The sequence below is a fragment of the Phaenicophaeus curvirostris genome, chromosome 14, assembly GCF_032191515.1.
Source record: "Phaenicophaeus curvirostris isolate KB17595 chromosome 14, BPBGC_Pcur_1.0, whole genome shotgun sequence".
NCBI lineage: Eukaryota > Metazoa > Chordata > Aves > Cuculiformes > Cuculidae > Phaenicophaeus > Phaenicophaeus curvirostris.
Genome location: NC_091405.1, coordinates 16,060,119 through 16,082,257, shown reverse-complemented (window position 1 = coordinate 16,082,257; position 22,139 = coordinate 16,060,119). Strand labels below are relative to the sequence as shown.

Here is a 22,139-nt window from a genome sequence, read left to right as displayed (position 1 = left end):
TCGCGCTAACATCATTCCCACAAAAATCCGATGGGAACGGGGTAAAACCCGTCCCCGGAGCTGGGTCCCGGCGCGGAGGGAGCCCCGCGGGAGCTGGGATCGCGGCACCGTCGGGGAGCGGCTTTGGGTTTGAGGTCCCGCGCCGGGACGCGGAGCGCAGGGAGCGCTCCCCGCCCGCGGAGAACGCCCGCAGCGGCTCGGCCCCGGCCCCGCTGGCCGCCGCCATCCGCCCTCCGCGGAGCAGAGCGGCCGGTAGGAGCCAAACCCGGGCCGAGTGTGACACCTACCTGCCAGCGCCGGCAGCACCGCGCCCGCGGCCGGCCCTGCGCGGGGCTGCGCGCACCGAGGGGAGCGGGGCGGGGGGGGAAGGGGCCAGCGGGGCGTCCCCGGGGCGCACCGGGAGCCTCCTCCCGCACAGCCCCGGGCCCCGCGGGCACCGCAGCCCGGCGGGGAAATCTGGCAGAAAATCGAACTCATTAGCAAAGTTCACCAGCTGATCGCTTTGCATAAAACGCGGCGCTGATTGGAAGTAATTAGGTTAAAAGACGGGACCGCGCTGCGATTTGGTGTTTCGAACAAGTGCTTTTGTGCACGGCCTCATTTCAGCCTTCACCTCGGGAGCTGCCTCTCTCCCCCATCCCCTCCCGTCTCTCCCGAAGCCGCAGGCGCTTTAGAACCGGCTGCAGGTACCGAGGGCCCAACCGGAGCCCCGCGGCTCTGTTAAAACCTATATTTTTTTTTTCACACCTCTGCACGTTATCTGCCCGTTGCAAAAAAAGAGGGGGTTTGACTCTGTTAAAAATCTCTTTTAATTAAATATTTGCATTTTACAAAGGCGGCTGCAGGGTTTTGTATCTAATAAGTATAACCTATTTCTTTTTTTTTTTTTTTTGCATTATAGTTTAGCTCACACCCAAGGAAAAAAAAAACAATAGGCATAAAAAATTAAATTAAACTTGTATATATATATTTTAAAACTATGAAACAATTCGGAAAAAGACACAGAAATGTATATATTTATATTACGAAAACAACATTAATGCCTGTACAGGTGTCTTGATTTCATAATTTACTTCAAAGATACTGTATTATCAATTTAAATACAAAAAGCTACATTAAATATACAGAATAAGATTTCATACAAATCTTTCTTTGTGTGTGTGAGAGAGAGAGTGTCACTCGTTTGCTTTTCACTTGGTTAAGACATTTCTGGGCTGTTTCCACCCAGCTATTTCCAATAGACTCTATAAACTTTTGAGGGGGTGCTGAGAAGGGAGGGGGCAGCTGGTCTTTTTCGGTTTGTTTTGCTTAGGTTTGGTGGTTTGTTTGCATTTTTTTTTTCTCTTTTCTTTTGGTAGTGGAAAAATAACTGCCAAAGCGATTTATTATTTCTCTCAATAAATTAAAAAAAAAATAATAATAACAAAAGAACAAAACCGCAGTCCCGGGAAGGGGTTGGGGGGGGGTATACGGAGGAGAAGCCGATATTAAATGTTGGACATACCTTTCTTCAGTTCGTAAGGTGAGTCTTTGCAAAGGTCAACTTGGGGCTGGCTCCTGATCATTTTAGCGTCTTTAGCCAGGCTCTCGGCTCTGCTGAGGACAGTCTGGTTTAATCCATTGAAGTGGGCGCCGGGGGCGGCCGCGGGGCCGCCGGGGGGGTGCCCGTGCAGGGCCCCGAAGGAGCCGTAGTTCGTGTAGCCGGGGTAGAAGGGCGCCGTGTAGTAGAGCGGCCGCGGCAGGACCGCCCCGTTGGGGAAGGGGCCCTGAGCCGGCGGCGAGCGCGGTGGGGAGCGCGACGGGCCGGGGGGCGCCGCCTCGCCGCCGGCCTCCTTCGCCTTGTCCGCCGAGGTGGCGATCTCGGCCAGCGACCAGAGCTTGGGCTTGGCGAGGGCCGCCTGCTGCGGCGAGTGGATGACGGAGGCGGCGGGCGGCGGCGGCGGCGGGTCGGCGGCGGGCGGCGGCCGGAACGGCGGCGGCTCCTCTCCTGCGGCCGGCGGCCCGCGGCACGGCCCCAGCGGCGCCTTCGGGGGGGCGGCCGGGCCGTCGAGCCGCTCCTCCGCCGCCTCCTTGCAATCCGAGTCGCTGAGGCCGCCCTCGGGCTCCCGCGGGCCGGGGGACTCCTGGAGGCGCTCGCAGCCCGGCGCTGCCTTGGCATCGGCCGCTCCTGGAAGCGGGGAGGAGGGGGGGGGGGGGAGAAAGGAGAGGGGTGGGGGGCAGCTCTCGGGCTCGCCCCGCGCCCCCCAAACCCGCCCCCCCCCCCCCCTCCTCCCCGCGACCCGGCGCTGCCCCGCGGCTCCCCCCGCCCCGCCGGGCCCCGCCGCCCTACCTGCCTCCGGCGTCCCGGGGTCCCCCTTCTCCTCCGCTTTCTGGGGCTCGTCCTCGTCGTTTTTCTCCAGGTCGATGTTCTCCTCTTCCTCCTCGTCCTCGCTGCGGTTCCGCGGCGTCCAGGTCATTTTGTTCTCCTTCTTGAGCCGCCGCCGCGCGTTGGCGAACCAGGTGGAGACCTGGGTGAGGGTCATTTTGGTGATGATGGCCAGCATGATCTTCTCGCCTTTGGTGGGGTAGGGGTTCTTGCGGTGCTCGTTGAGCCAGGCCTTGAGGGTGGCCGTGGCGTCCCGCGTCGCGTTCTTGCGGTACGCGGGGTCCCCGTAGGGGTAGGAGCCGAGCGGCGCCGCGTACGGGTGGTAGCCCAGCGAGCCGGCCATGCCCGGTGCGTGGTCGTAGGGCGAGCCCTGCGGAGAGAGGGGACAGCGGCCCAGGGGCCGGGTCAGGCGGCGGCGGGGCGGCAATGACACGGCAAGGGCAGCCGCGGGGCCTCCCCGGCTCCTTCCCGGGAGAACGCGCGGAACGGGGAGACTCCGGTCCCAGGAGGCCGCCGGCTTTGCCCCGGAAGGCTCTGCCCCAAAAGGCAGGAGCGGGGACCCTCGCCCTGCGTCCCTCGGCCCCGGGATGCGGCCGCGGAGGGCAACCTGCGGGCCGCTCCGCTGGCAGGCAGGGGGGAAAACCACGGGGAGAGGATAGGGGAAAGGAGAGAGAGGAAGATAGGGGAAAGGGGAGAGAGGAGAGGATAGGGGAAAGGGGAGAGAGGAGAGGATAGGGGAAAGGAGGGAGAGGAGAGGATAGGGGAAAGGGGAGAGAGGAGAGGATAGGGGAAAGGGGAGAGAGGAGAGGATAGGGGAAAGGGGACAGAGGAGAGGATAGAGGATAAGGAAAAGGAGAGAGGATAGAGGATAAGGAGAGAGAGGAGGATAGGGAAAAGGAGAGAGAGGAGGATAAGGAAAAGGAGAGAGGATAGAGGTTAAGGAAAAGGAGAGAGGATAGAGGATAAGGAAAAGGAGAGAGGATAGAGGAAAGGATAGGGAAGGGGAGAGAGAGGAGGATAGGGAAAAGGAGAGAGAGAATAGGATAGGGGAAAGGGGAGAGAGGAGAGGGTAGGAAGAAACTATGAAACTCCGCGCAGACCCTAAGCGGAGGAAGAGGCTGAAGGCAGCTCCGCGGGCTGTCGGGGATGCCCCGGGCCGGCCCCGGGGCCGCGCACAGCGGGCAGTGCCCTATTGCCGTTCCCTTCCCGGCGGAGCGGCTCGCGGCCACGGGATTAGAGCTCTGCAATATTTAAGCAGCCTAATTATCGCCGTGCGGGGAAAAGTTGCCGGGGTTTATCGCCCGGATTTCTCCCGTCGCCGCCGTTCGTTCCCTTTTTTCCAATCGCAACAAGACAATTGTTGCGGCATTACCGTGGACGCTTTATGAAAATAAAATTTAAATTTTTTTTTATACGTATATTTATATATCGTTTTTTGTTGAGGGAATGCAGCCGGTGCCGGTCTCCCCGGGCCGAGCCGCTCCCTCCGCAGCAACAGCGATGCAGGAAAGTTGGGCGGCGAGGCGGGAGCCGGTACCTCAAAAAATAAAATCGGAACAAAAGGAAAAAAACAAAAAAAGAAAACAACAAAAAGAAAACGAAGCGAAGCTGCTCTTACCACGTAGGAAGTGAAGGCGGCGGCGGCGGCGGCGGCCGGGTCGGTGCCGTACTGGAGGTGGGAGTTGTAACCGGGGGAAGGGGCGGTAAAGGCGGTAGATCCGGCATAGGGGGAAAAAGCGGAGCCCGACGAGGATCTCCCGAGCTCATCGGTCCTGGGTCCGGAGATGACGCTGGTGCTGTACGCCGGGCAGGAGTAGAGAGCCAAGGACGCCGAGGGCTGGTACAAGTAACCCTGAGGATACGACATGGCCGGGCGCACGCATGCACCCGCGGGCCCGGGGCAGGAGGGAGCCGCCGCCGCGCTGCCGGGATGGGGCCGGCCGGCCGCCTCTCCGCCCTCGCCCGCCGGGCAGCGGCACCTTGCTCCGCGCCGGGGCTGCCGCTCCGCGCTCGCCTGCAGCCTCGCACCGCGTCCTCCTTCTTCTCTCCCTTCGCTTCTCTCTCTCTTTCTCGCCCCCCCACCCCGCCGCCTCCTCGCTCGCTCGCTCTCTCTCTCCCCCTTGCACTGCGTGTGGGGGGAGAGATCGGGGTGGTGGTGGTGGTGGGGGGGGGAGCTTTTTTTTTTTTCCCCCCCCGTTCCTCCTCGCTCTCGCTTTCCGAAGGGTCCTGCCAAGATGCTAAGTTGGAAATCGCAGCTCCCGACGCCTTGTGCGCGGCCCGGAGAGGCTCCTCCTTCGCGGGGTGTTGTCAGTGGAAGGACTGGCAGGACCCCGCTGGGCTGCGGCGGCCGGGCCCAACCAGCGGGAGGGCTGCGCGCTTCCCTCCCCGCGCTGCGAGGCTCAAGGGCGCCGGCTCCTGGATTGCAGGCACCTCCGAGGCGTTTCACGTCGCCTCCAACTTTCCGCGTGTGCTAAATACCGCGCGGAGCCGCTCTGCGCCGGAATGCAAGCCAATCACTATATATATATATATATATAAAAATATATAGATATTTAATAAGATTTATTAGCCTCCCGGCTCCCCCCCCCCCCCTCGCAGCCACCCCTCCCCTTGCTCTCTGCCCCCCGCCCCTCCCTCCTCTAAATCACTGGAGGTGGAATATACGGGGGAAAAGGGGGTGCGGCCGTGATAGTTTTTTTGTTGGTTTTTTTTTTTTTTTTTCTTTTCTAAACCGAAGAAGGGATTTTCAGCGGGGGTTAAGCGGCGCTGGGAGGGAGGCGCACCGGCCGCGCCGTCGGGGCGGGGGCTGGACCTGTTGCGGCGGGGGTGCCCCGGGAGAAACGGGGGGTGCCCGGGGATCGGGGGTGCCCCGGGGAGAAACGGGGGCTGATCGGGGATCGGGGGTGCCCGGGGGGAAACGGGGTTCGGTTGCGCCGAGGGCTCGGGGGACGTGAGCGGGGCGAGAGGGGTTTAGTTGTTCCCAGCGCCGTCCCCCGGAGAATTGGGGGTGCGGAGGGGGAGCCGTGGGGGCGGCGAGGGGTCTGCGGGGATCGCTCGGAACGGCGGGTCGCCCGCCGAGGTGAAGGATACACCGGGTGTCCTCCCCCTTCCCGGCTCATGAAAGGGTCGGGCGAAAGCAGATTAAAACCATATGAACTGGGATAAATCCCCGCCGATCGGGCGGTGTAATCTCCTTTGATTCCACCAGATAGATTTCCCAACAGGAACGCATCCCGGTTTATTCCCTCCTGGCTTTTCCTCCCTCGCGGCTGGGCAGGGCGCTGCGGGAACCGCCTCGCACCCCCGGGCCGTCTCGATTTAATGACCTCGATCTTATTTATTTCTCTATCGCTTAACTTTCGCGTCTCCCGTCCCGGACTCCTCTCGCCGCCGACCCCGGCGGGACGCGGAGCCGCGGGGCGAGCGTGTGCGCGCTTTAAAACGGGCGGGCCGGGGCGGGCGCTGCCCGGCTCGCCCAGGAGGCGACACCGCCCCGCTCCCTCCCTTTCCTGCGGGCTCCATCGCGGCGGCCGCACGGGCTGAGCCGCGCCGAGCAGCGCCGCCTCGGCGGGCGGGGAGCGCTCCGGGGTGGGCGGGGGGACTACGTTTCCCATCGTGCCTCTGTGCCGCTAGCCCCGCCCCCTAGCGTGTGATTGGCTTTTGCGAGCTCCTCCCGCGCTGCCATTGGTCGCTCAGCGCGGCGAGCCCGGAAGCGGCGCTGCGGGGCGAGGCGGCTCTGCCCGGCCCGGCCCGCGCGGGGTGCGGGGCTGCGCGCCGCGGGGAGGGAGCGGCGCTGCCCCGAGCGCTGCGGCGCCCCCTGCCGGCGGGGCGGGGGCCGGGCGGCGCTCTGCGGGGCGTCCCCCCTGCTCTTCCTCTCCTCTCTATTTTTTTTTTTTTAATTCCTATTTAACAATTTATTTTTTTTTTCTCTCGTTAACGTGGGAGCGCGCCACGCTTCCTCTCCGCGGCCCCGCCGCGGGCTCGGTCTGCGGGAGCGGCGAAGGGCTCGCCCCGGCGCGCGCTCCCTTACCTGCTCGATCCGCACAGGTGTGCACTTGCCTCAGTTTTGAGCCGCGCGGTGTCACCCGGGCCGCTCCCCGCGCCCCTCCAGCCGCCGGCGCCGCGTTCCTCCCCCCGCGCTCGGGGAGCGACGAGCCCCCCGGTGAAAGTTTTACGCGTTTATCGCCTCGTTTTACGCGCGAGGGGGACGTTTGATGCGCTTTTCCTCGCCCGGTGCTTTCCAGAGAGAAGTTTCACCCGTCCTCCCGCGGCTGCTGCGAGGAGGTAAGGTTGATATGACATAAAACCACCCTCTTTCTTTTCCAAGGTCCGCGAAAGTGGCTCCTGCAGGCGCACAGTGTGGAAACCGGGGTGAGTTGATGCTTTTCCTACTTTGCAGCATAAACCCGGAGCTGATTGAGGAACAGCAGAGCCGGGACTCTGCTGCCGTCGGGGCTGTGAGTGGCTCTCAAACCCACGTTTGTCGCTATTATACTCTTCGCCGTTTTAAAAGAACTGTAGATAATTCTTCCAGATATTGAAACATTTAGTTTATAGTTCTATTGCCGTGCTTGTCACCTTCGCTTTGCATCAAATTTGAGGCTCGTTTCTTCAGTATGTCTCTATTTTCTGCTTTATTTGCACATTGATAGCTCTGCTGAATGCACTAGTCACAGCAACTTTTTCCCTCTGATAGAAGCATATTAAAATGTGAAAGCCGGAGACTAATCTGCTTTGCAGGACTTTTCAGCTCTTTAATCAAAGGGAAATAAGTTTGAAGGCTCGTGTTTATGTAGTTCTGTCGGCTCTGTTAACAAATATGAGGCTTGAGGATCCATTTGCTGCTTCTCTTCGTTTTTACTGAAGGTAGGTACGTTGGAAGGTGCGGATGAGTTCTTGGCATCGGGTGTTTGCTTTGCAGCTGTCGGTGAAATTATCCAAGTGCAAATCGATATTGAAATTTTGTACTTTTTACGCTCTTGTCATAATTTCTTGGCAGCTAAACCACTAATGTAATAGAAGAAACGGTTAACGTTCAGTTCTTACTTAACGATGGTGGGATTTTACAGGCTGGCCGTGTGCTCTTTGCTTTATTTTAATTAAGGTTTGCGAGCTTAAATTCAGCCTATGAAAATAAATAATTAAGGTCAGTATTTTTACAGCCTTCAGCCTGATGGGCTGATCCTGCAAAGCTGTTTAAAATGGTCTTTGCTTATGTTAGTAGTCAGACTTCAGCAGGGTTTTTGACACGAGGGGAACTTGGATTTGAGATAACTGCACAAGATGTGGTGACCCAAAATGCTGCAATATTTGAACTTGCTTATTTGTTTTTCTGCACTGGTTTTATCTGCGTAATTTAGGGTGTGCAAACATACGTGGTACAGTGTAAAATAGATTAATAAGTTAGTGCATGAACATATAACAGGGATCATCTGTGAATATTTTCTTTCCAGCTGGGGAAGAAGAGGCAGAGTGATCTTGAAAATAACAACAAACTGCATTTTAAAAGTACAGTAAGCAGTTTGGTTGCAGGTGGCTTGTAGTGGATGGAGTTAAACTTGGATATCTTGGATACAATACACCTTAATTTAATTGCTTTAATAGCCACTTTCTGTTGAAAGTTTAAAACCTAACGACCCCGCTTTTATTGCGGTCTTTAAAGATCTAATCGTTCTTATGTGTGTCTGAGATGTAAAACTTAGTGCAAGGAGAGGCAACAGATTGGTTCCGTCATACAGTTTTGTTGGGTTTTTTTGAGCGTACTTAAAAGATTATGATGGATAATGCTGTCTTGCCAAAGAATGCCGACACAGGTGTTCATCATTATCTTAATTAAGATCCTGAGAAAATGTCATCTTTCGGCATGAGTTATGAAGGGAGATGCATTAGGAGATCATTTCAACTTTTTTTTTCTTTTCTTTTTTTTGCAGGGGTAGATGAGGAGGCTGTTTTCTCAAAACCTCTTTGATATTTCTTTATCTGAATGCCTGACCTTAGACACTGATTGAAAAATTTATTTCTCAACCTCAGTTTGTGAACATATTACCGAGAGATCTGTGTGTGATGTTAAAGGAAATTCTTTTTAATTAAAACAAACAAACATAAAAAAGTCCCCTTCACAGATACTCTGTTCTTTTAAAAGCTGTCCCTATAAACAAAATACTACCACTCCGATGGTAGTGGAAATTGGTACTTGAAATATCTACTAAGAGATATTTTACACAGTGTATTTAAAGATATTAACAAATCATATGTGTGAATATCTTTTTAAATAAGCATGAGGAGAAAAAAATTTCCTTTTCTCACCTTTGCACTAGCGTGGAAGTAAAACTAATTAGCGTGCAAAGAGGAGGGAGGGGCTTGTGTTTTTCTGCCTTAAATCAATACGTTATTAACTGAGCAAGAGCTGAAACAAAGCACGTAAAATACTGGCTGAAGCATCAGGAATAGAACTTAGGAACATTTTCCTGCAAGATACTTCCTCGTGTGCGTGTTGCTGCTGGCTTCCGAGAGATGAAGTACTGGAAGTTACAGGGTCGGTGCCTGCAGAGGAGGTGCCAGTGTTTGATGACTCTGTGCCTAGGTGAATGCTCCCAGGAAGAACTCTGCAAGGTACCCACAACTTCTCTGTTATTTCTTCTGCCTGCAATTACTTCACCCAAGATCTGTTTGCTAGCATTCTGTTTGCAGTCTGAGCCTCAGGTGTAAACTCGACGACACGTAGAGTAACTCTTCTTTTCTGTGTCCCACAATTGGGTAGCTTAGATGGACTTGTTTTTCTCAGCAAGCCTTTGTATATAAAATCACATTTTGTCTGCAGAAAGAAGCCTGATTATCATCAGTCTTAGTCCTTTTTTAAATTGCATCACCAAACCTGTTCAGTATGTGGAATAAAACTGTATGCAGAAGCACAGCTGGCAAGCATTTCAAGCACGTAGTTATTGTATTGAACATGTAACTCCAAAGATCTTGAGAGTGTCGTGGGAGAACCTGAAACTGTATTTAAGTTTGCTTGAAGTTTCCTGTAATTAACTTAAATATCGCGATTTGCTTCAATTTGTTGGCATAATATGGACTAAGTTACTGATGTCTTTTGGGTTTATTTTACTTACAGTTCCATGGGCATATGCAGAAAATAGACTCTGCTAATGGTTGACTTTACTGGAAAAAATTAAAACGGCTCTCTATCGTGTCTAAACAAGTTTTTCACTTAAAGAAAGCCACATCTACTGTTAGTTGGCTGGTTATTGTGAAAGAGGAGCACCTCAGTGGGAAGGATGGCTGTGGCTCCCCGTGCGGTTTCGAGACGTGCATGTGCCTGTAGCTTTCCATACGGTGGCAAATTCCCTTTCGACCACAGTGCTGCGGCGTGGTGGGAGCTCCCGTAGTTGGTGTCTGGCCTCCACTGTGGGTATTAGAGGTGGGTGACTTTTAATAGCAGTGTCGTGTTCAAAAGGATTTGTATTTTGTCTTCCCTACTTACACATAAGTTTGCAGTCCTTATGACTGGTATTTGTGAGACCTTGGCATTACCTCTCTGAGGAGAAACGTGATGCCAGGTAGCCTTTCTAGCCTTACACCCAAAGAATTCGTTTTAAAAGTTTGTAATTTCTGCTTTTTATTAATATTAGGGCTTTTAAGTTGGTATTCCTTAATATGGGTAATGCAGATACGAATGATTCTTGAAGCTGTTTTCTGCAGATCTAACTGAATGTATTTGTAGAGCCAAAATCTTCTTTATAGATATGAATCGTTATTTGAGGGGAAAAAAGCAAGCCAGTCAGACTTTTCAAGGTGAATGCAGATCATCATAACAGAGACTTTACTGTATTAACAAACTTGTGACTGATCACACTTCTAGTTTTCCCAAAGGAGATAAATCATCCTGAGCTCTTCCCTTCAACCCCCAAGTGAAAATTAGCTTTTTCTTTTCATAAGCATATCTTTTTCACAATATTTCTAAGCAAGTCTATCACAGATCAAGAACCCAGTATTTACCCCCAAAGTGTTCTCTGCTGGCATTTCCAGAACTTTTCATGCCCTTCGGATTTAATTTTGTATAGAATAATGCGTGGTGTGATATGTAGGTCTTCTGTTTTCAATTAGGCTGTATTAGGAAACTATGCTTTTCTTTCATATCCCGTAGCAAAGTATCAATATCCATATGGCAGTGTGCTGGGGTAAAATAGCTACAGGCTTGGCTGCTACTGTAAAGCCAAGAACTAACATTTTAGCCTGTGTGATAAATAAAACTGAGGTTGCGACTCTTGGCGTATTGGAGTTGCACTAAATAATGCTACAGTGCTGTTTATTACTGGTTTCATGGGATAATATGCAGCTATAAAACCTGCTTGAAGCTTTTATTAAGAATACTCTGTCATTATAAAAAGGTGCCTACAACTTCTTTATGATATTGACGGTGCAAGAATTACTTTGTTTGTGCTGACTTCCCGGCTGTTGCCTAGGGAGGACGTTGCCCTCTGCCAGCTTCTGTAGGCATTAGGCTGCATAGAAGTCTCTTGGGGAGAGAGCAGCCTTATAGACTCTAGGTTTCAAAAGTTATTTTTAAGGTAGTTTTTTGCTCTTTGTTTTTTTTCTGGAGTTTATTTTAGTATTTAATTTCTTGCTTCTGTTCAAACTCGGCTGATATTCTCTGTGGTATCAACTGTGCTGTTGCGTACCCTAAGTAAAACTTAACCCAGGGTCACCCAGATAGTTGTCCAAGAGAAGACTGCAGAATGGCTGAGAGACTTGTATACTGGCTGAGGAGATGGGAAGACTTGGTAGTAGGGAAGGAACTTAAAGAGTCTCAAATCCTGGGCTTCTTTTCTTGTTCGGTTTCTGGCAGATGGTATGACCTAAGTTTGCTCATGTAATCTCCGTGCCTCTGTTTACCTAACCGGAACCCTTTGCTTTTCTCAGAAATGTTCAGATTTAAGTAGGTGTCCTACTCATAGTTTATTAGATTGTTGTGCTTTTAAGCAAAAGCAAGTTATTAATGCTGCTACTTGTTCATTAGCTAAATGCTATTCCATTTACATGTGCTTTCCATAGGCACCTCTTTATGGTGCGCCTCTTAGAAAATGCAGAATTGAACACGATCCTGTGGATGTGGCAATAAGATAGTGTCTGTAGGATTTAACGAGTGTGCTAGATCACTGGATGAAGAAACTTTTGCATTACTCGGTCTGTAGTCCTTGTTTGTAAGAGAAACCTGCTTGTCTCAATTATTAACAAATACTATATTTTGTTCCATTTCTCCATATGTCCATTTTTTTTATTTTATAGAATACAAGCAAGAGAGGAAGCGGTAAGGTCCGTGATGAGGAAAATGAATCCAGCAGCCCATCCCATCCTGAGTACAGGAAGACACCTCATACAAAGCCAGAAAGCATCTGAGCCTACAGCTCTTTTTAGCCGTATTAAGTCCTAGTCAGTGTTAATGGTAAGTAATTTTGTTTGTGTATGTTATGATTCGTTGAGTAAGGCATTGCAGTAGTGCCACTCTTTCTCAGGACTGGGTTCTGCCTCTAGCAAAATGCAGAATTAATGTTTCCAGATACATTAACTTAGTCCTGTTTCTTTTAAGAAAATCATGTGGTGCACATGATGGGCATTGTAATAAGTACTTTTTTTTTTTTTCTTTCTTCTTGTGTCCTCTCCAGATGAGCTCAATGAGACTGGTCTAAGCGATGCTGAAGAGGGGAAAACCAGAGTTGGATAGCAGGAGATATTTCAAAGCAGGATTCTTCTTTCTGTAACACCCAAACATGAAAACTTTATAAACGTGGTTAGGTAGAGTACTGATAATAGTGTAATATCAGTGATATGAGGTAACTATGCACTACGCTGTTGCTCAGTGATCATGTGGAACTGCATTAAATAAATGAACGTTATGAGCGAGGGCAATAAATTGAGAAAGTGGGTACTAGAGGAAATACTACTAGCTTTGTAAAGCCAGTGTCTTTTCTTTTTTCAGCTCTTTACCAAACCTGTAGTTCTTTTGTTTCTTGAGAAAGATGGAATGAAAAAAAGTACCTTTTCATTCAAGAAACTGAAGCTTGTTCAACTTCTTAATCAGAAAGACCTCACAGTCCTCTTAGCTGTTACAGCATCTTGATGCTTTGTCCAGCAGAAAATGGCACTCAGTGCTGACCTGTGAACTCTCCATAAACATCAGTAGTGTCGCAGCGTGAGCTGCTCTTTCTTCTTAGGGTTTCCCTAGTTGGAGGGCTGTTGTGAAATGTCTGCCGTGGCACAGTCCTCTGTGACCTCTTGCATCCAGGGATGGAATCTGTGAGTCTTTTTTCTGCCTGGAACTTGCAGGAGCTCCCTCCTGAGCACAGTAGTTCTGGAAAATTGCAAGAAAAGATCTGACAGTATTGTCTGGGAGAAGTGACTGACTTAATTATTATTAACATTTATTAAATGTCCTACAATGGAGAGGAAGAGCCATTGCCTTCATTTTTACAAATAGGAGAACTGGCATGTGGGAAGAATGGATCTCTTCCATCTTCTGTGTTTCTTGACCCACCTAATTAGGTGATTGTCACAAGAAATAACAACCTGGCTCAGGGGAACGGCGCTGGGAGAAGATGCCGACACATTCAGTATACAGCACGCAGCTTCTTCCTCCCAGGATGGTTTAGTGTAGTAAGCAGCATCTACCTGCTGGGAGTGTCGGTTGGCCAGTGAGGAGATTTAAAAGGGATGATGAGCCTCAGTGTCTATCGAAAGCTTCCTCCTAAGTCTCATCCAGTGAAAAAGTGATGTACTGCAGCTCATTTCAAGGATCTGCTCTTGTTTTTAGCAATTGCTCAGCCTCTGCCTCCTCCCGCTTCCTTTCACAACGGAGCGGCCTTTCCCTAGAATAAGCTGATTCACTTCATGGCTGATATTTGCAGTTTTCCTGCACTTAGCCTCTAAGGCAGTAACTGTTTCTTCTGGGCTAAGGCTTTAGTTTCTTTTTTTGTAATAGTTTATTTTGTGAAGAAATAGAATCTGTCCAGCTGCTACAAACAATAGTGGTTTTGATGTGTATCAATAAAGAGTTTGAGATGTGTGTTTTCCACATAGAAGATAAAGAGACTTAAAGCCTCCTTTAAAGGCAGGCAAACCTCGGAGAGGTTTACTTAGATGTACAATATGCCCTATTCTTTCATTTTTAAAAACAGTATTATGGGATTTTTTTTTTTCAAGAAAAGAGAAAAATAATTTCATCTTTTTTGATTGCATTTTTTTTCTTAGTCTCACAGTTATGAGATAAATACTCAGAAATACGAGTTGGTAAGGTTAATGTGATTAAAATGAATATGTGATAACAGGCTCTGCACATTAAAGATTAAGAGCTCAAATTATACTCTCCAGAGTGAAACACTCCATGAGCATTTGTGAATTTTGTTTGTGTAAGGAATGCAGGCTTAGGCCCACAGTTGCAGTTGCACAACAATTTCATCTTGTTTGCTGTTTTTTTTGCTTTGGCTGTTCTGTGCAGAATTCTCTAGAACGCTGTAGTGTCAGGGTGAAAATGTAGTCTGGGGTGAGCTGGGGGGACAAATGAGAAAATAATTTCAGTCCAAGCATTAGTGGTACTCTATAAAAATAGATTAGTTTTACACAAATGATTCACATTTACAAAGATCAGTTTATAGCATTTTGACTGCGCAGTAGTTAATTCTTTATGTATAAATTGATCCTTTAAACAAATGTAATTCCATATACAACAGTTAATCTCTTTGACTGCAAGTTGAAAATATATTATGAATTAATTTATGTAGGTTATGACTTTCTTTCCCCTGTATTCTGTGGTGGTTACCTGCGCTAAAGTTGAGTCGTTGCGTGCTTAATGAAAATTAGATGGGAAATGTAATATGTAGAGGACAAAGAAGCATTGAAATCCTTATTACTCTTAAAAAGACAAAGGTACCTCAGATAATTCTTAATCTCTTGAGAATTTGATGCGTAATTCTGTTATAAGCTATTTGAAGCGAGTAAAACTGAGATATTTTTAGAAATAGTTTTAGTGCTAGGTATTATTATTCACCTTTTGTGAAGCCTAGTTTTACTTTAAAACACTTTGCATTTTGAGAGGCTGATCTACAGACAATCTTCCGTTCGGAAAGAAAAGCATCTTGGACTTCCATGGAGAGACAAGCCTAGCTGCTGTATCTGTGAAATTTGCTAATGTTGCAACCGTTTAAATAAGGTGTTTGTTTACATAACAGCAATGGCATTTCTCCTCCTCTTCCTTGCGGTTTTGTCCAACTGGATGTTATGAGTGGCAGTTGCAGTGACTGCTAAGTGTTTAAATGATGACACCATTATGTGAAGTGATTTTGAAATGAGAGATTCCAGCCAAGAATTACATCTGCTCTCATCTCCTTCAAATCATACTCTCTGGCTGTGCAGATTATGATTGATTTGTTTGTGACAGATTGCAGGAAACAGTCATTGATTTTTCAATATTTTACCTTAAAATTATTTACAGTTGTAACCAAGGGGAGGTATTTCCATGGGCTGTCAGCCCCTGAAAGACTGGGATAATATTCCCTGCTCCCTGACAAGACAAATTACCCGTAATGAGTGCAGTAGCTGAAGGGTATACTTTTATTTTAAAATATGTCAATAACCCCAGTGACTAAACGAATATTGATTCAGCATAATGAAGCCTGAGTAATGTGAAAATGAGCTCTTCAAGGAGCATGGTAAAGACTTTCTTTTTAGCTTGTAGCAAGAAGCTTTTCATTCTTTACTGTTAGGTAGTTGAAACGTTTGGTCTTAAACAAGTCCTCCTTAACCAGTAGTAATATGTGGAATGCTGTAACAAAAGAACTGGGTTTTTTATTATTCTATTTGTTTTTTCCTTGTTTTGTTTTGGGTTTTTTTTTTTCCCCCTAGTTTCTTTTTCTTCAATGCATTTCAGCAGATCAGGCATTTAAAGAGAAAAATGCAAGTTATCCAGGCAGAGGTAGAATTACTATTGGTGTTAATGTCTTTTGCGACAATATTCTTCAGCCAGCTTAATGGTATTTTTAAAGTGGATTCTGCATATATGGGCATGGAAATGTATTTAAATAAACTGTCAAATTAATTTCGTATTATTGACTTCTTGGACATATTGATGTGTGTTCTGTGTGATCAGTCTAATATTCTTGTCTAACAATTTAGAATAGCTGGTTTATGAGAACTTAGATATACTGTGATATAAAACATAGTTACCATAGTGCACATTTTTCTTTCGGTGTCTTCTAACACTGCATGTTTCTTACCAAATGAGAATTTTCAAGCAGTAATTCATTTAAATTATAGTAATTTATGCAGTGCCATAGGTGTGGTGTGGAAAAGCATCTAATAGATTAATACAGATGTACTTCAATTGTTCAGGGTAAGAATTAGATTAAATACTGTGTTGAGGTACAATTTTTTTAACATTAAAAATACGGCTCGCTAAAAAAAAATTATCATCTGAAAGGATCAATTTGTCGTTTGTATTTGAGAGCATTGTGCAACATTGGGCAGGCTCTGCAAAAGCACTGGGTATAAATAGCTGTGTAATCCAGATATACGCAAAAAGATATTTTCTTGAGGTGTTTGTGTATAATGTGTCAAGTATGAAATAATGTCATAGCCAGAAGCATTTAGTGAGCATGTCTGGGCATGAAGTTGGCTTTCCCTGTTTTCTGAGGATTGACTTCAATTGCATCCACCTAGCTTGTGAAAATCTTCAGAAGGATATCAGCACATAGGTGATTTTTCCAAATGTCATTCCTTTAGCACAGCTAGAAAGTATTTCAGGAGGCACTTGAGAACCTGTGGCATTGTGAATTAAATGGCAACCCTGAGATGTGAGAGATGTTCCTGTTAATTTGTTAATTTTCAGAACAATGTGGTGTACGTTTGAGCAGATTACAACTGTAAATAATTGCAGTTTTGGGAAAGTTTGTGGGTAACACCTGGGATTCACAAAATATTGGAGAATCGGTAATGGTGAGGGAGTAATAACCTCAAACGCATAGCAGTGATGACAGGAGAATTTGAGGCTCTTGGAAATTAGGGTTCAACTGGTAATGTTTAACTGCTTAGTGGTATTTTAGACGTTCTGAGTTATCTGCCTGTTCTTTTTGTTTCTGTACCTTTTGTTTCTTTGACCAACAGCAGGAGATGGGAAGGGAAGGTCCTCTTTCAGTAGCTTTCCCATAGTAGTGAGGAAGAGGGAGACTGTTCAGGGCTGGGTGCCAGTTCTGGTGCAGACTGTAGTGCAAATAAATGTTTGTTTTAACTACATCTCCTTTTCCTGAATAACACTGCATGAGCTCAGTGGTACCAAGCTGAACAAAAGCAGATAATGTTGGAGGTACTGCTGACAGCCAAACCAAAGTGGGCTCTGCTTGCAAGCCATTGGGCTCTTTCACTTGCAAGACAGGTAGCCTATCTTGCTTTGCTGCTTTTCCCAAAGAGGAGTTTGCTTATTAAATACCCACCTGCCTGGCATCCTAGTTCAGGCCTGAACTGCCTGCTTAACACCAGTGGCCAGTGGTGCATTCTCTGCTGCAAGAAGGTGACTAAGAGCTTGCAAGCTTTGTGGGTGATACCGGAGATTTCTGATAATGATACCTTGGAAACTTTTTAAGTTTATTTCTGCATCTCCTTCTAAGTGTTATAAGTGCTGCAATTGCTAGTCCACTGTCAGGTGACTATGGAGGAGAAAAACAAAGCAAACAATAACCCCAAATCACTGATCAGTTAAATGATCTTGTGGCATTTGAGATCTCCTAGGAGCAGAACATCAACCCAGTTGCTGTTCAGGTAGGTAAAGGTAAAAGCAGACAGCGTTGTGGCGTGAAAATTGTGGCTAAGAGCAGAGTAATCTCCTTTGTGGTGGGGAAGGGGCTGCTGGTAAATCATGAATGGCTAATATTTGTGGGTTGTTTGTCCATAGATGCTTGAAGACTTGCAAGTTTTGATCTATTTCAGTTCATTTCAGGCCTGATGTGAAGGCAGTGTCTCCGTGTGTTCTTGTAATGGGAAGGCACTGCAAAGTTAATGGGATAGGTCTTTTTGTGTAACGGTTCAGATTTTAGTTGTCATGTTCCACTGTGAATAAGGTGGCAACCAAAAGCAATGGTTGATTTTCCTTTTTTTTCTCTTTCTTTTTTTCCCCCCTATTTTCGTGTGCTTTTCTACAAATAAACTATTAACTTGTCTTAGTTAATGGAATGGGTGCAGGAGAGGGCAGGTCATGTAAATGTAGGAGTTTGTTCATCCTGGCTCCCCTCCCCATTTCTTGGAAATCCAAGAACTAACTGATAGGTAATGGAACCTGAATCGAAGCGGTCCGTGAGCGGGCAGATAGCACTATGTAGAATTTGCTCAACTAGCATGGCTAGTTTAAACCAGCTCTTTGTACCCTAAACTACATGTGTTGAAGTTGTTACGGGTTTAATTTATGAACAAATAATTGCTTTTATCAAAGACAATTCTATGTGTGTGGAATATTCACATTTTCTTGGAACGACTATATTATGTACTAAAAGCTTTCAGTAACTTGAGTGGTGATAGTATCACGGAATCTTTGGTATGGTGGCATATGGTTTATGGTGAACAGTTAGAGGGAGGTAACCATAAGAAAATATGAGGAGGATCCAAGATGCTTTGAGAGTCTTGCCTAACTGCAACAGTTAGAAAGGCATGGCTGACTTAATGCATAAGTGTTGAAATCTGTGTCTGGAATTATGGAAACAAGTTGAGAAACATGAACTGAATTGATTGATTATTTTCCATTGTAAATTCTGGGAAAAGATGAATTATGCTTTGCTGTGGCCTTTAAGGAGGGTCCACAGTGTCCTTTGTTTCGTTAACTTATCTCTAAATATGAAGTGTCATTCCCAAAATGAAGTAATGTCCTTGGGCTGGTGGCAACAGCTGGAGTTGCAGAATTAATAAATAATTCAGAGAGGGATAAAGGGTAGGGATTTTTTTTTTTTTGTCATTTGAATCTTTATTATGTGCACACATTTCATTTTAAATATGGCATCATTTGAATTCATTCGGTATGATGATTGCACTGACCTGTCATATTTATTTTGATGTCCCTTCGAAGGACCATATGCTCTGTCCTCAGCATTAAAAAGGATGCCAGTTGCTAACCAAAAAGGCAGCTACGTTCCTGTAGGGAAGAAGACCCTTGCTTCCCTTTGTCACATCAGTAGACATACTGCTGCAGTGCAGTAGAAGAAAGTGGTGGTGTTGGTCAGTGCAGCGGCTAAATGGAAGTGTAGTCTAGCAAAAGGTGGAAGAAAGGGCAAAACCTGTTTGCATCAAGGTGTTGGATAACATTAAAACGTCAGCTGTCACTGAGGGCCAGTTGGTGTGAGGGACCTGGCATGTGGAAGATGGAAAAGATGAAAGCCAGCTAGAAATCTGCCAAGGTGGAGGTGTGCCATGGTAGCTTTAATGTGGGAATGCAATTAATTAGTTCAAATGTTGGAAGTGGGCTTGCCATGCATGCAGCCTTCCGGGGATGCACGGGACTTAGTCTGGTTATGCAAGGCTCAGGTCTTTTTCTTTGGCCAATCCACGTTCTCCTTTCCTCTTAAAGAAGCTGCTTGCTTAGCTAAACAAAATGTTTTGGGGAAATCATGGAGTTGTAGTTCTCCTCTTCACTGTCTTTCACTTATGTCAGTGGATTGTTTCCATGGATAAGTAGTCTATTTTCCCAGAAGCCGCAGAGAAATCTACCAGTTTGAAGTTCAACCATATCCCATAAGTAATGAACTGCATGATAATAAGTGGTGTCTGATTCCTACTGGCTAATGCTCTGGCAGTGTCAGCAATTCATTGGTGGATAACGGGACCTTTTTGATGTTACCTTTATATGAACTATTAATGTGCCAGGATGCTACAATATTTTCACAGCATAAGATGTAATTGCAGTAGCAAGTGATGATTTGTATGAAGTAGATGGTCCATTGTGCTCGTGCCAGTGGCAGAAGGAAGCCAATTAAGTGCGGGTTAGTGAAATACAATAACTAAAAGCTGTGAATGTGAATGGTAATTGTATGCAAAATTGTTTCTTTTTTAGATCCTGCCGTCAATGACTGAGCCTCCCTGAAATCTTATCACTTACTGCCAAGATGAGAAGGATAACAGGAAAGAGGAATGCTTAAATGGTTTTAATGACAGATAATTTCATCTATTTATCAAATGATAAGTTGTTTTTTCCTCAAAACTTGATTGTCATGACAAGATGCTTTTGGAAGTAATCTATGTGAAATAAAACTGACAATTCTTAGGCTACAAGGAGCTATTGTATCTTTCTGTACAGTGTTGTCATTATGGTAAACCACTGGAAAGTCTTTATTTTTGAAGTAATTTAACTTGCATACTTCATTCATTTATTTGAATGTCTGTTGAGTGTCATGTGAAAAGTTTCTTGCCAGAGTTCGTTTATTCAATGGAATAGTTATTCTTAAAATGCTCAATTTATTATTGTCTAAATTACTGTTGCCTTAGCCTCCTGCAAAAAATGTTTCTTTTTAGTAATTCTTAAACAAATAAGGATTGAATGAGGTTTTGTCCCCTTCATGTTTTGATCGGCATACTTTTCCTTTCAGTGAAAGCATCTTCAGTTTTCAGAATGACACTGCTACAAAGAGAGGTGCTTTTTTTTTTTTCCCCCAAGAGAAAATGTCCTTTTTAAAATAATTTTTTGAATATGTACACTGCCAGGATGCAGTTACTGGAAGGAGAGACAGAAGCTGTTGGAAATGTCATGTTATGCCAAATTAAGAATTGTTAGCTCTTACTTTCTCTGCAATCGCTCCAGCTAGAAGTCAGCCTATTGCATCTGGTTTATACTTCAATTCTAGTGGAACTAATGTGTCCTCAGAGTAACATTTTAAAGAAACTTCAGATTAATGTGTTTTTACTTTTTTCAGAAGTCTGCTTTAAATTGTTGGGATTAACTTCAGAGAAGGCAAGAGATACAGCTTCGTATGTCAGCAGCTGTGCTGGTTAAAGCAGGAGGCTTCATGCATGCTTGCTTGTTTACACTCTTTCCCAGAAGTTATTGCCACTGCTAGGGAAGCAAACTGCACTGTTTCCTGGAGCACACCCAGACCTACTTTAGCCAAAGTTAATTGTGTTATCAAATATTAAGTAACTAGCACCTTGGGCCATTTTGATAAAAACGCAGTGTGCTGCCAAGCGATGCGTTGAGGAGGTGCTGGTGGTGTAGTCTTTCCAGCAGGTGCAGTTGGGTCTCTAAGATGTGGTAAAAATTGGACATGGTAGAAAGCCGTGCAGTTCTGTCGTGTATAATATTCACGCTTCAGGAGTGTACTGGATATTATAAAATAAACCTGTGCTCTTTGATGTACTCCTTGTGCATGCCAGTGTAAGCGGGGAGAGGTGCTGTGAGTGTAGTAAAGTGACGGGACGCCTCTTTCAGGGAAATTTATCTGTTTGAGGTGTGTGAATGGTACCAATGTGTCTGTTATCTAGAGAACACACTTGTACTTCAGTCGTCAAAGAGGCTGCCTCAAGCAACACGTGCCTCAGGAGAACTGTTTTTGACACATGGTGCCCTGAGCTGCCTTTAGAGCAGAGGGGAGAACGCCCCCAGCAGCAGAGGCCACCCCGAGGCCACCCCATCCACTACTGCTTCTCTGTCCGATATTGCATCAGTAGATGTTATAGTTTGAGGCATCCAACTTCTTGATATTCCCTGTGCCAGAATTAGAATGGTGCACATGACCAAGCAGCTCCTTCAGCACTTGACCCTTCTTGTGAGAAGGGTATGGAGTGTCGGTGTTGCCTCGCAGACTGTTTGGGTGTACAAAGAACAAGAGGCTTTCTGATCAGTCAGAAACCTGAGAACAGCAATGCTCCCAGAGTCTCCTCTTGAGGCACTGCTAGATAAAAAGAACTCGGTTCAGTCACAGAAAGGACTGAACCCACAGCTCAGCTGGCGTTGCATCCAGCATCTTTTAACAGGCCTTGTGTTAAAGAATACAGAAGTATGCACGGGCCTCTCGCACGTGCCATACATAAGGGAGGAAATTAATGTACTACATCTGGAAAGGAACTGGTGTGCGAGGGAAAGGTGCTGCTTTGCAGGTAAAGAACTGCCTTCCCTACCGTATCACAGTGCCTTCAGACCAGAGCCCCTTGCAGTTCCCTGAACTGTGGCTCTGGAAAATAGTGATGCGAAGAGATGAGGCCTGACAAATCTGAGGACTAAGGCTTACAAAGGGATCTGGGAATGTGCACAAGCTTAGAAGTTGCTAATATATGTAAAAAAGAAGAGATGATAGGGCAGAGTGTGATACCTCTTGCTTTTCTGCCAAGTTTGGAGTTGACTTGGCTGCTATATGTTGAGAAAATGTTGGACTCTTCAGTCACACTCTTGTTAGCCCATGCTTGTCATGTAGCTTGGTGCATGAATAGTTCAAGGAGGCAAAGTGCCAACAACATCATTTCCAAAATCCTCAACTTTCCCCTGATCTAGTCTCTGCAGCTCTACAGGGAAGGTGGGTGCGGCTCCAGGTGCAAGAGCTGTGTTGGCAGCCCAGAGTCAAGCAAAAGCTGAGCTCTCGGCTTCTGCGCTGGGTTCAGAAGTGATGTACCTCCTCCAAAGGACTGATGTCTTCCCCTGACCGTGAACTAAGGGGAAACAAGCTTCCGCAGCAATTTGGGACAGACCATAATTCATGCAATTCTTTTATCAGAATAGGGGCTGTTGTAGTACTGAGGTTAAAATATTTAATGAAAGGCT

General features: G+C 46.7%; 1 protein-coding gene and 1 long non-coding RNA gene across 2 annotated transcripts; one reads left to right on the top strand and one right to left on the bottom strand.

Moving 5' to 3' along the window:
- Positions 1-943: 943 nt before the first annotated feature.
- Positions 944-4,288, bottom strand: IRX5 (iroquois homeobox 5). The gene is made up of 3 exons (XM_069868192.1): positions 3,984-4,288; positions 2,330-2,735; positions 944-2,167 (listed from the first exon to the last, which is right to left on the bottom strand). The coding sequence occupies exons 1-3, from the start codon at positions 4,230-4,232 to the stop codon at positions 1,488-1,490; spliced, it is 1,335 nt and encodes a 444-aa protein (XP_069724293.1). The 5' UTR covers positions 4,233-4,288; the 3' UTR covers positions 944-1,487.
- Positions 4,289-6,915: 2,627 nt separating this feature from the next.
- On the top strand, positions 6,916-20,031 carry LOC138726617 (uncharacterized). The gene is made up of 4 exons (XR_011338459.1): positions 6,916-7,231; positions 11,654-11,810; positions 12,031-12,160; positions 19,446-20,031. It is a non-coding gene; the product is annotated as an uncharacterized lncRNA (long non-coding RNA).
- Positions 20,032-22,139: the final 2,108 nt, after the last annotated feature.

Bases quoted from the DNA above. Each gene is read 5' to 3' on its own strand.
- IRX5 (XM_069868192.1), bottom strand. From the start codon at position 4,232: ATGTCGTATCCTCAGGGTTACTTGTACCAGCCCTCGGCGTCCTTGGCT. The intron at 2,736-3,983 runs GTAAGAGCAGCT...CTCTCTCCGCAG, and splicing joins CCGCCTTCACTTCCTACGTG to GGCTCGCCCTACGACCACGC. The intron at 2,168-2,329 runs GTAGGGCGGCGG...CCCCGCTTCCAG, and splicing joins CCCCGGGACGCCGGAGGCAG to GAGCGGCCGATGCCAAGGCA.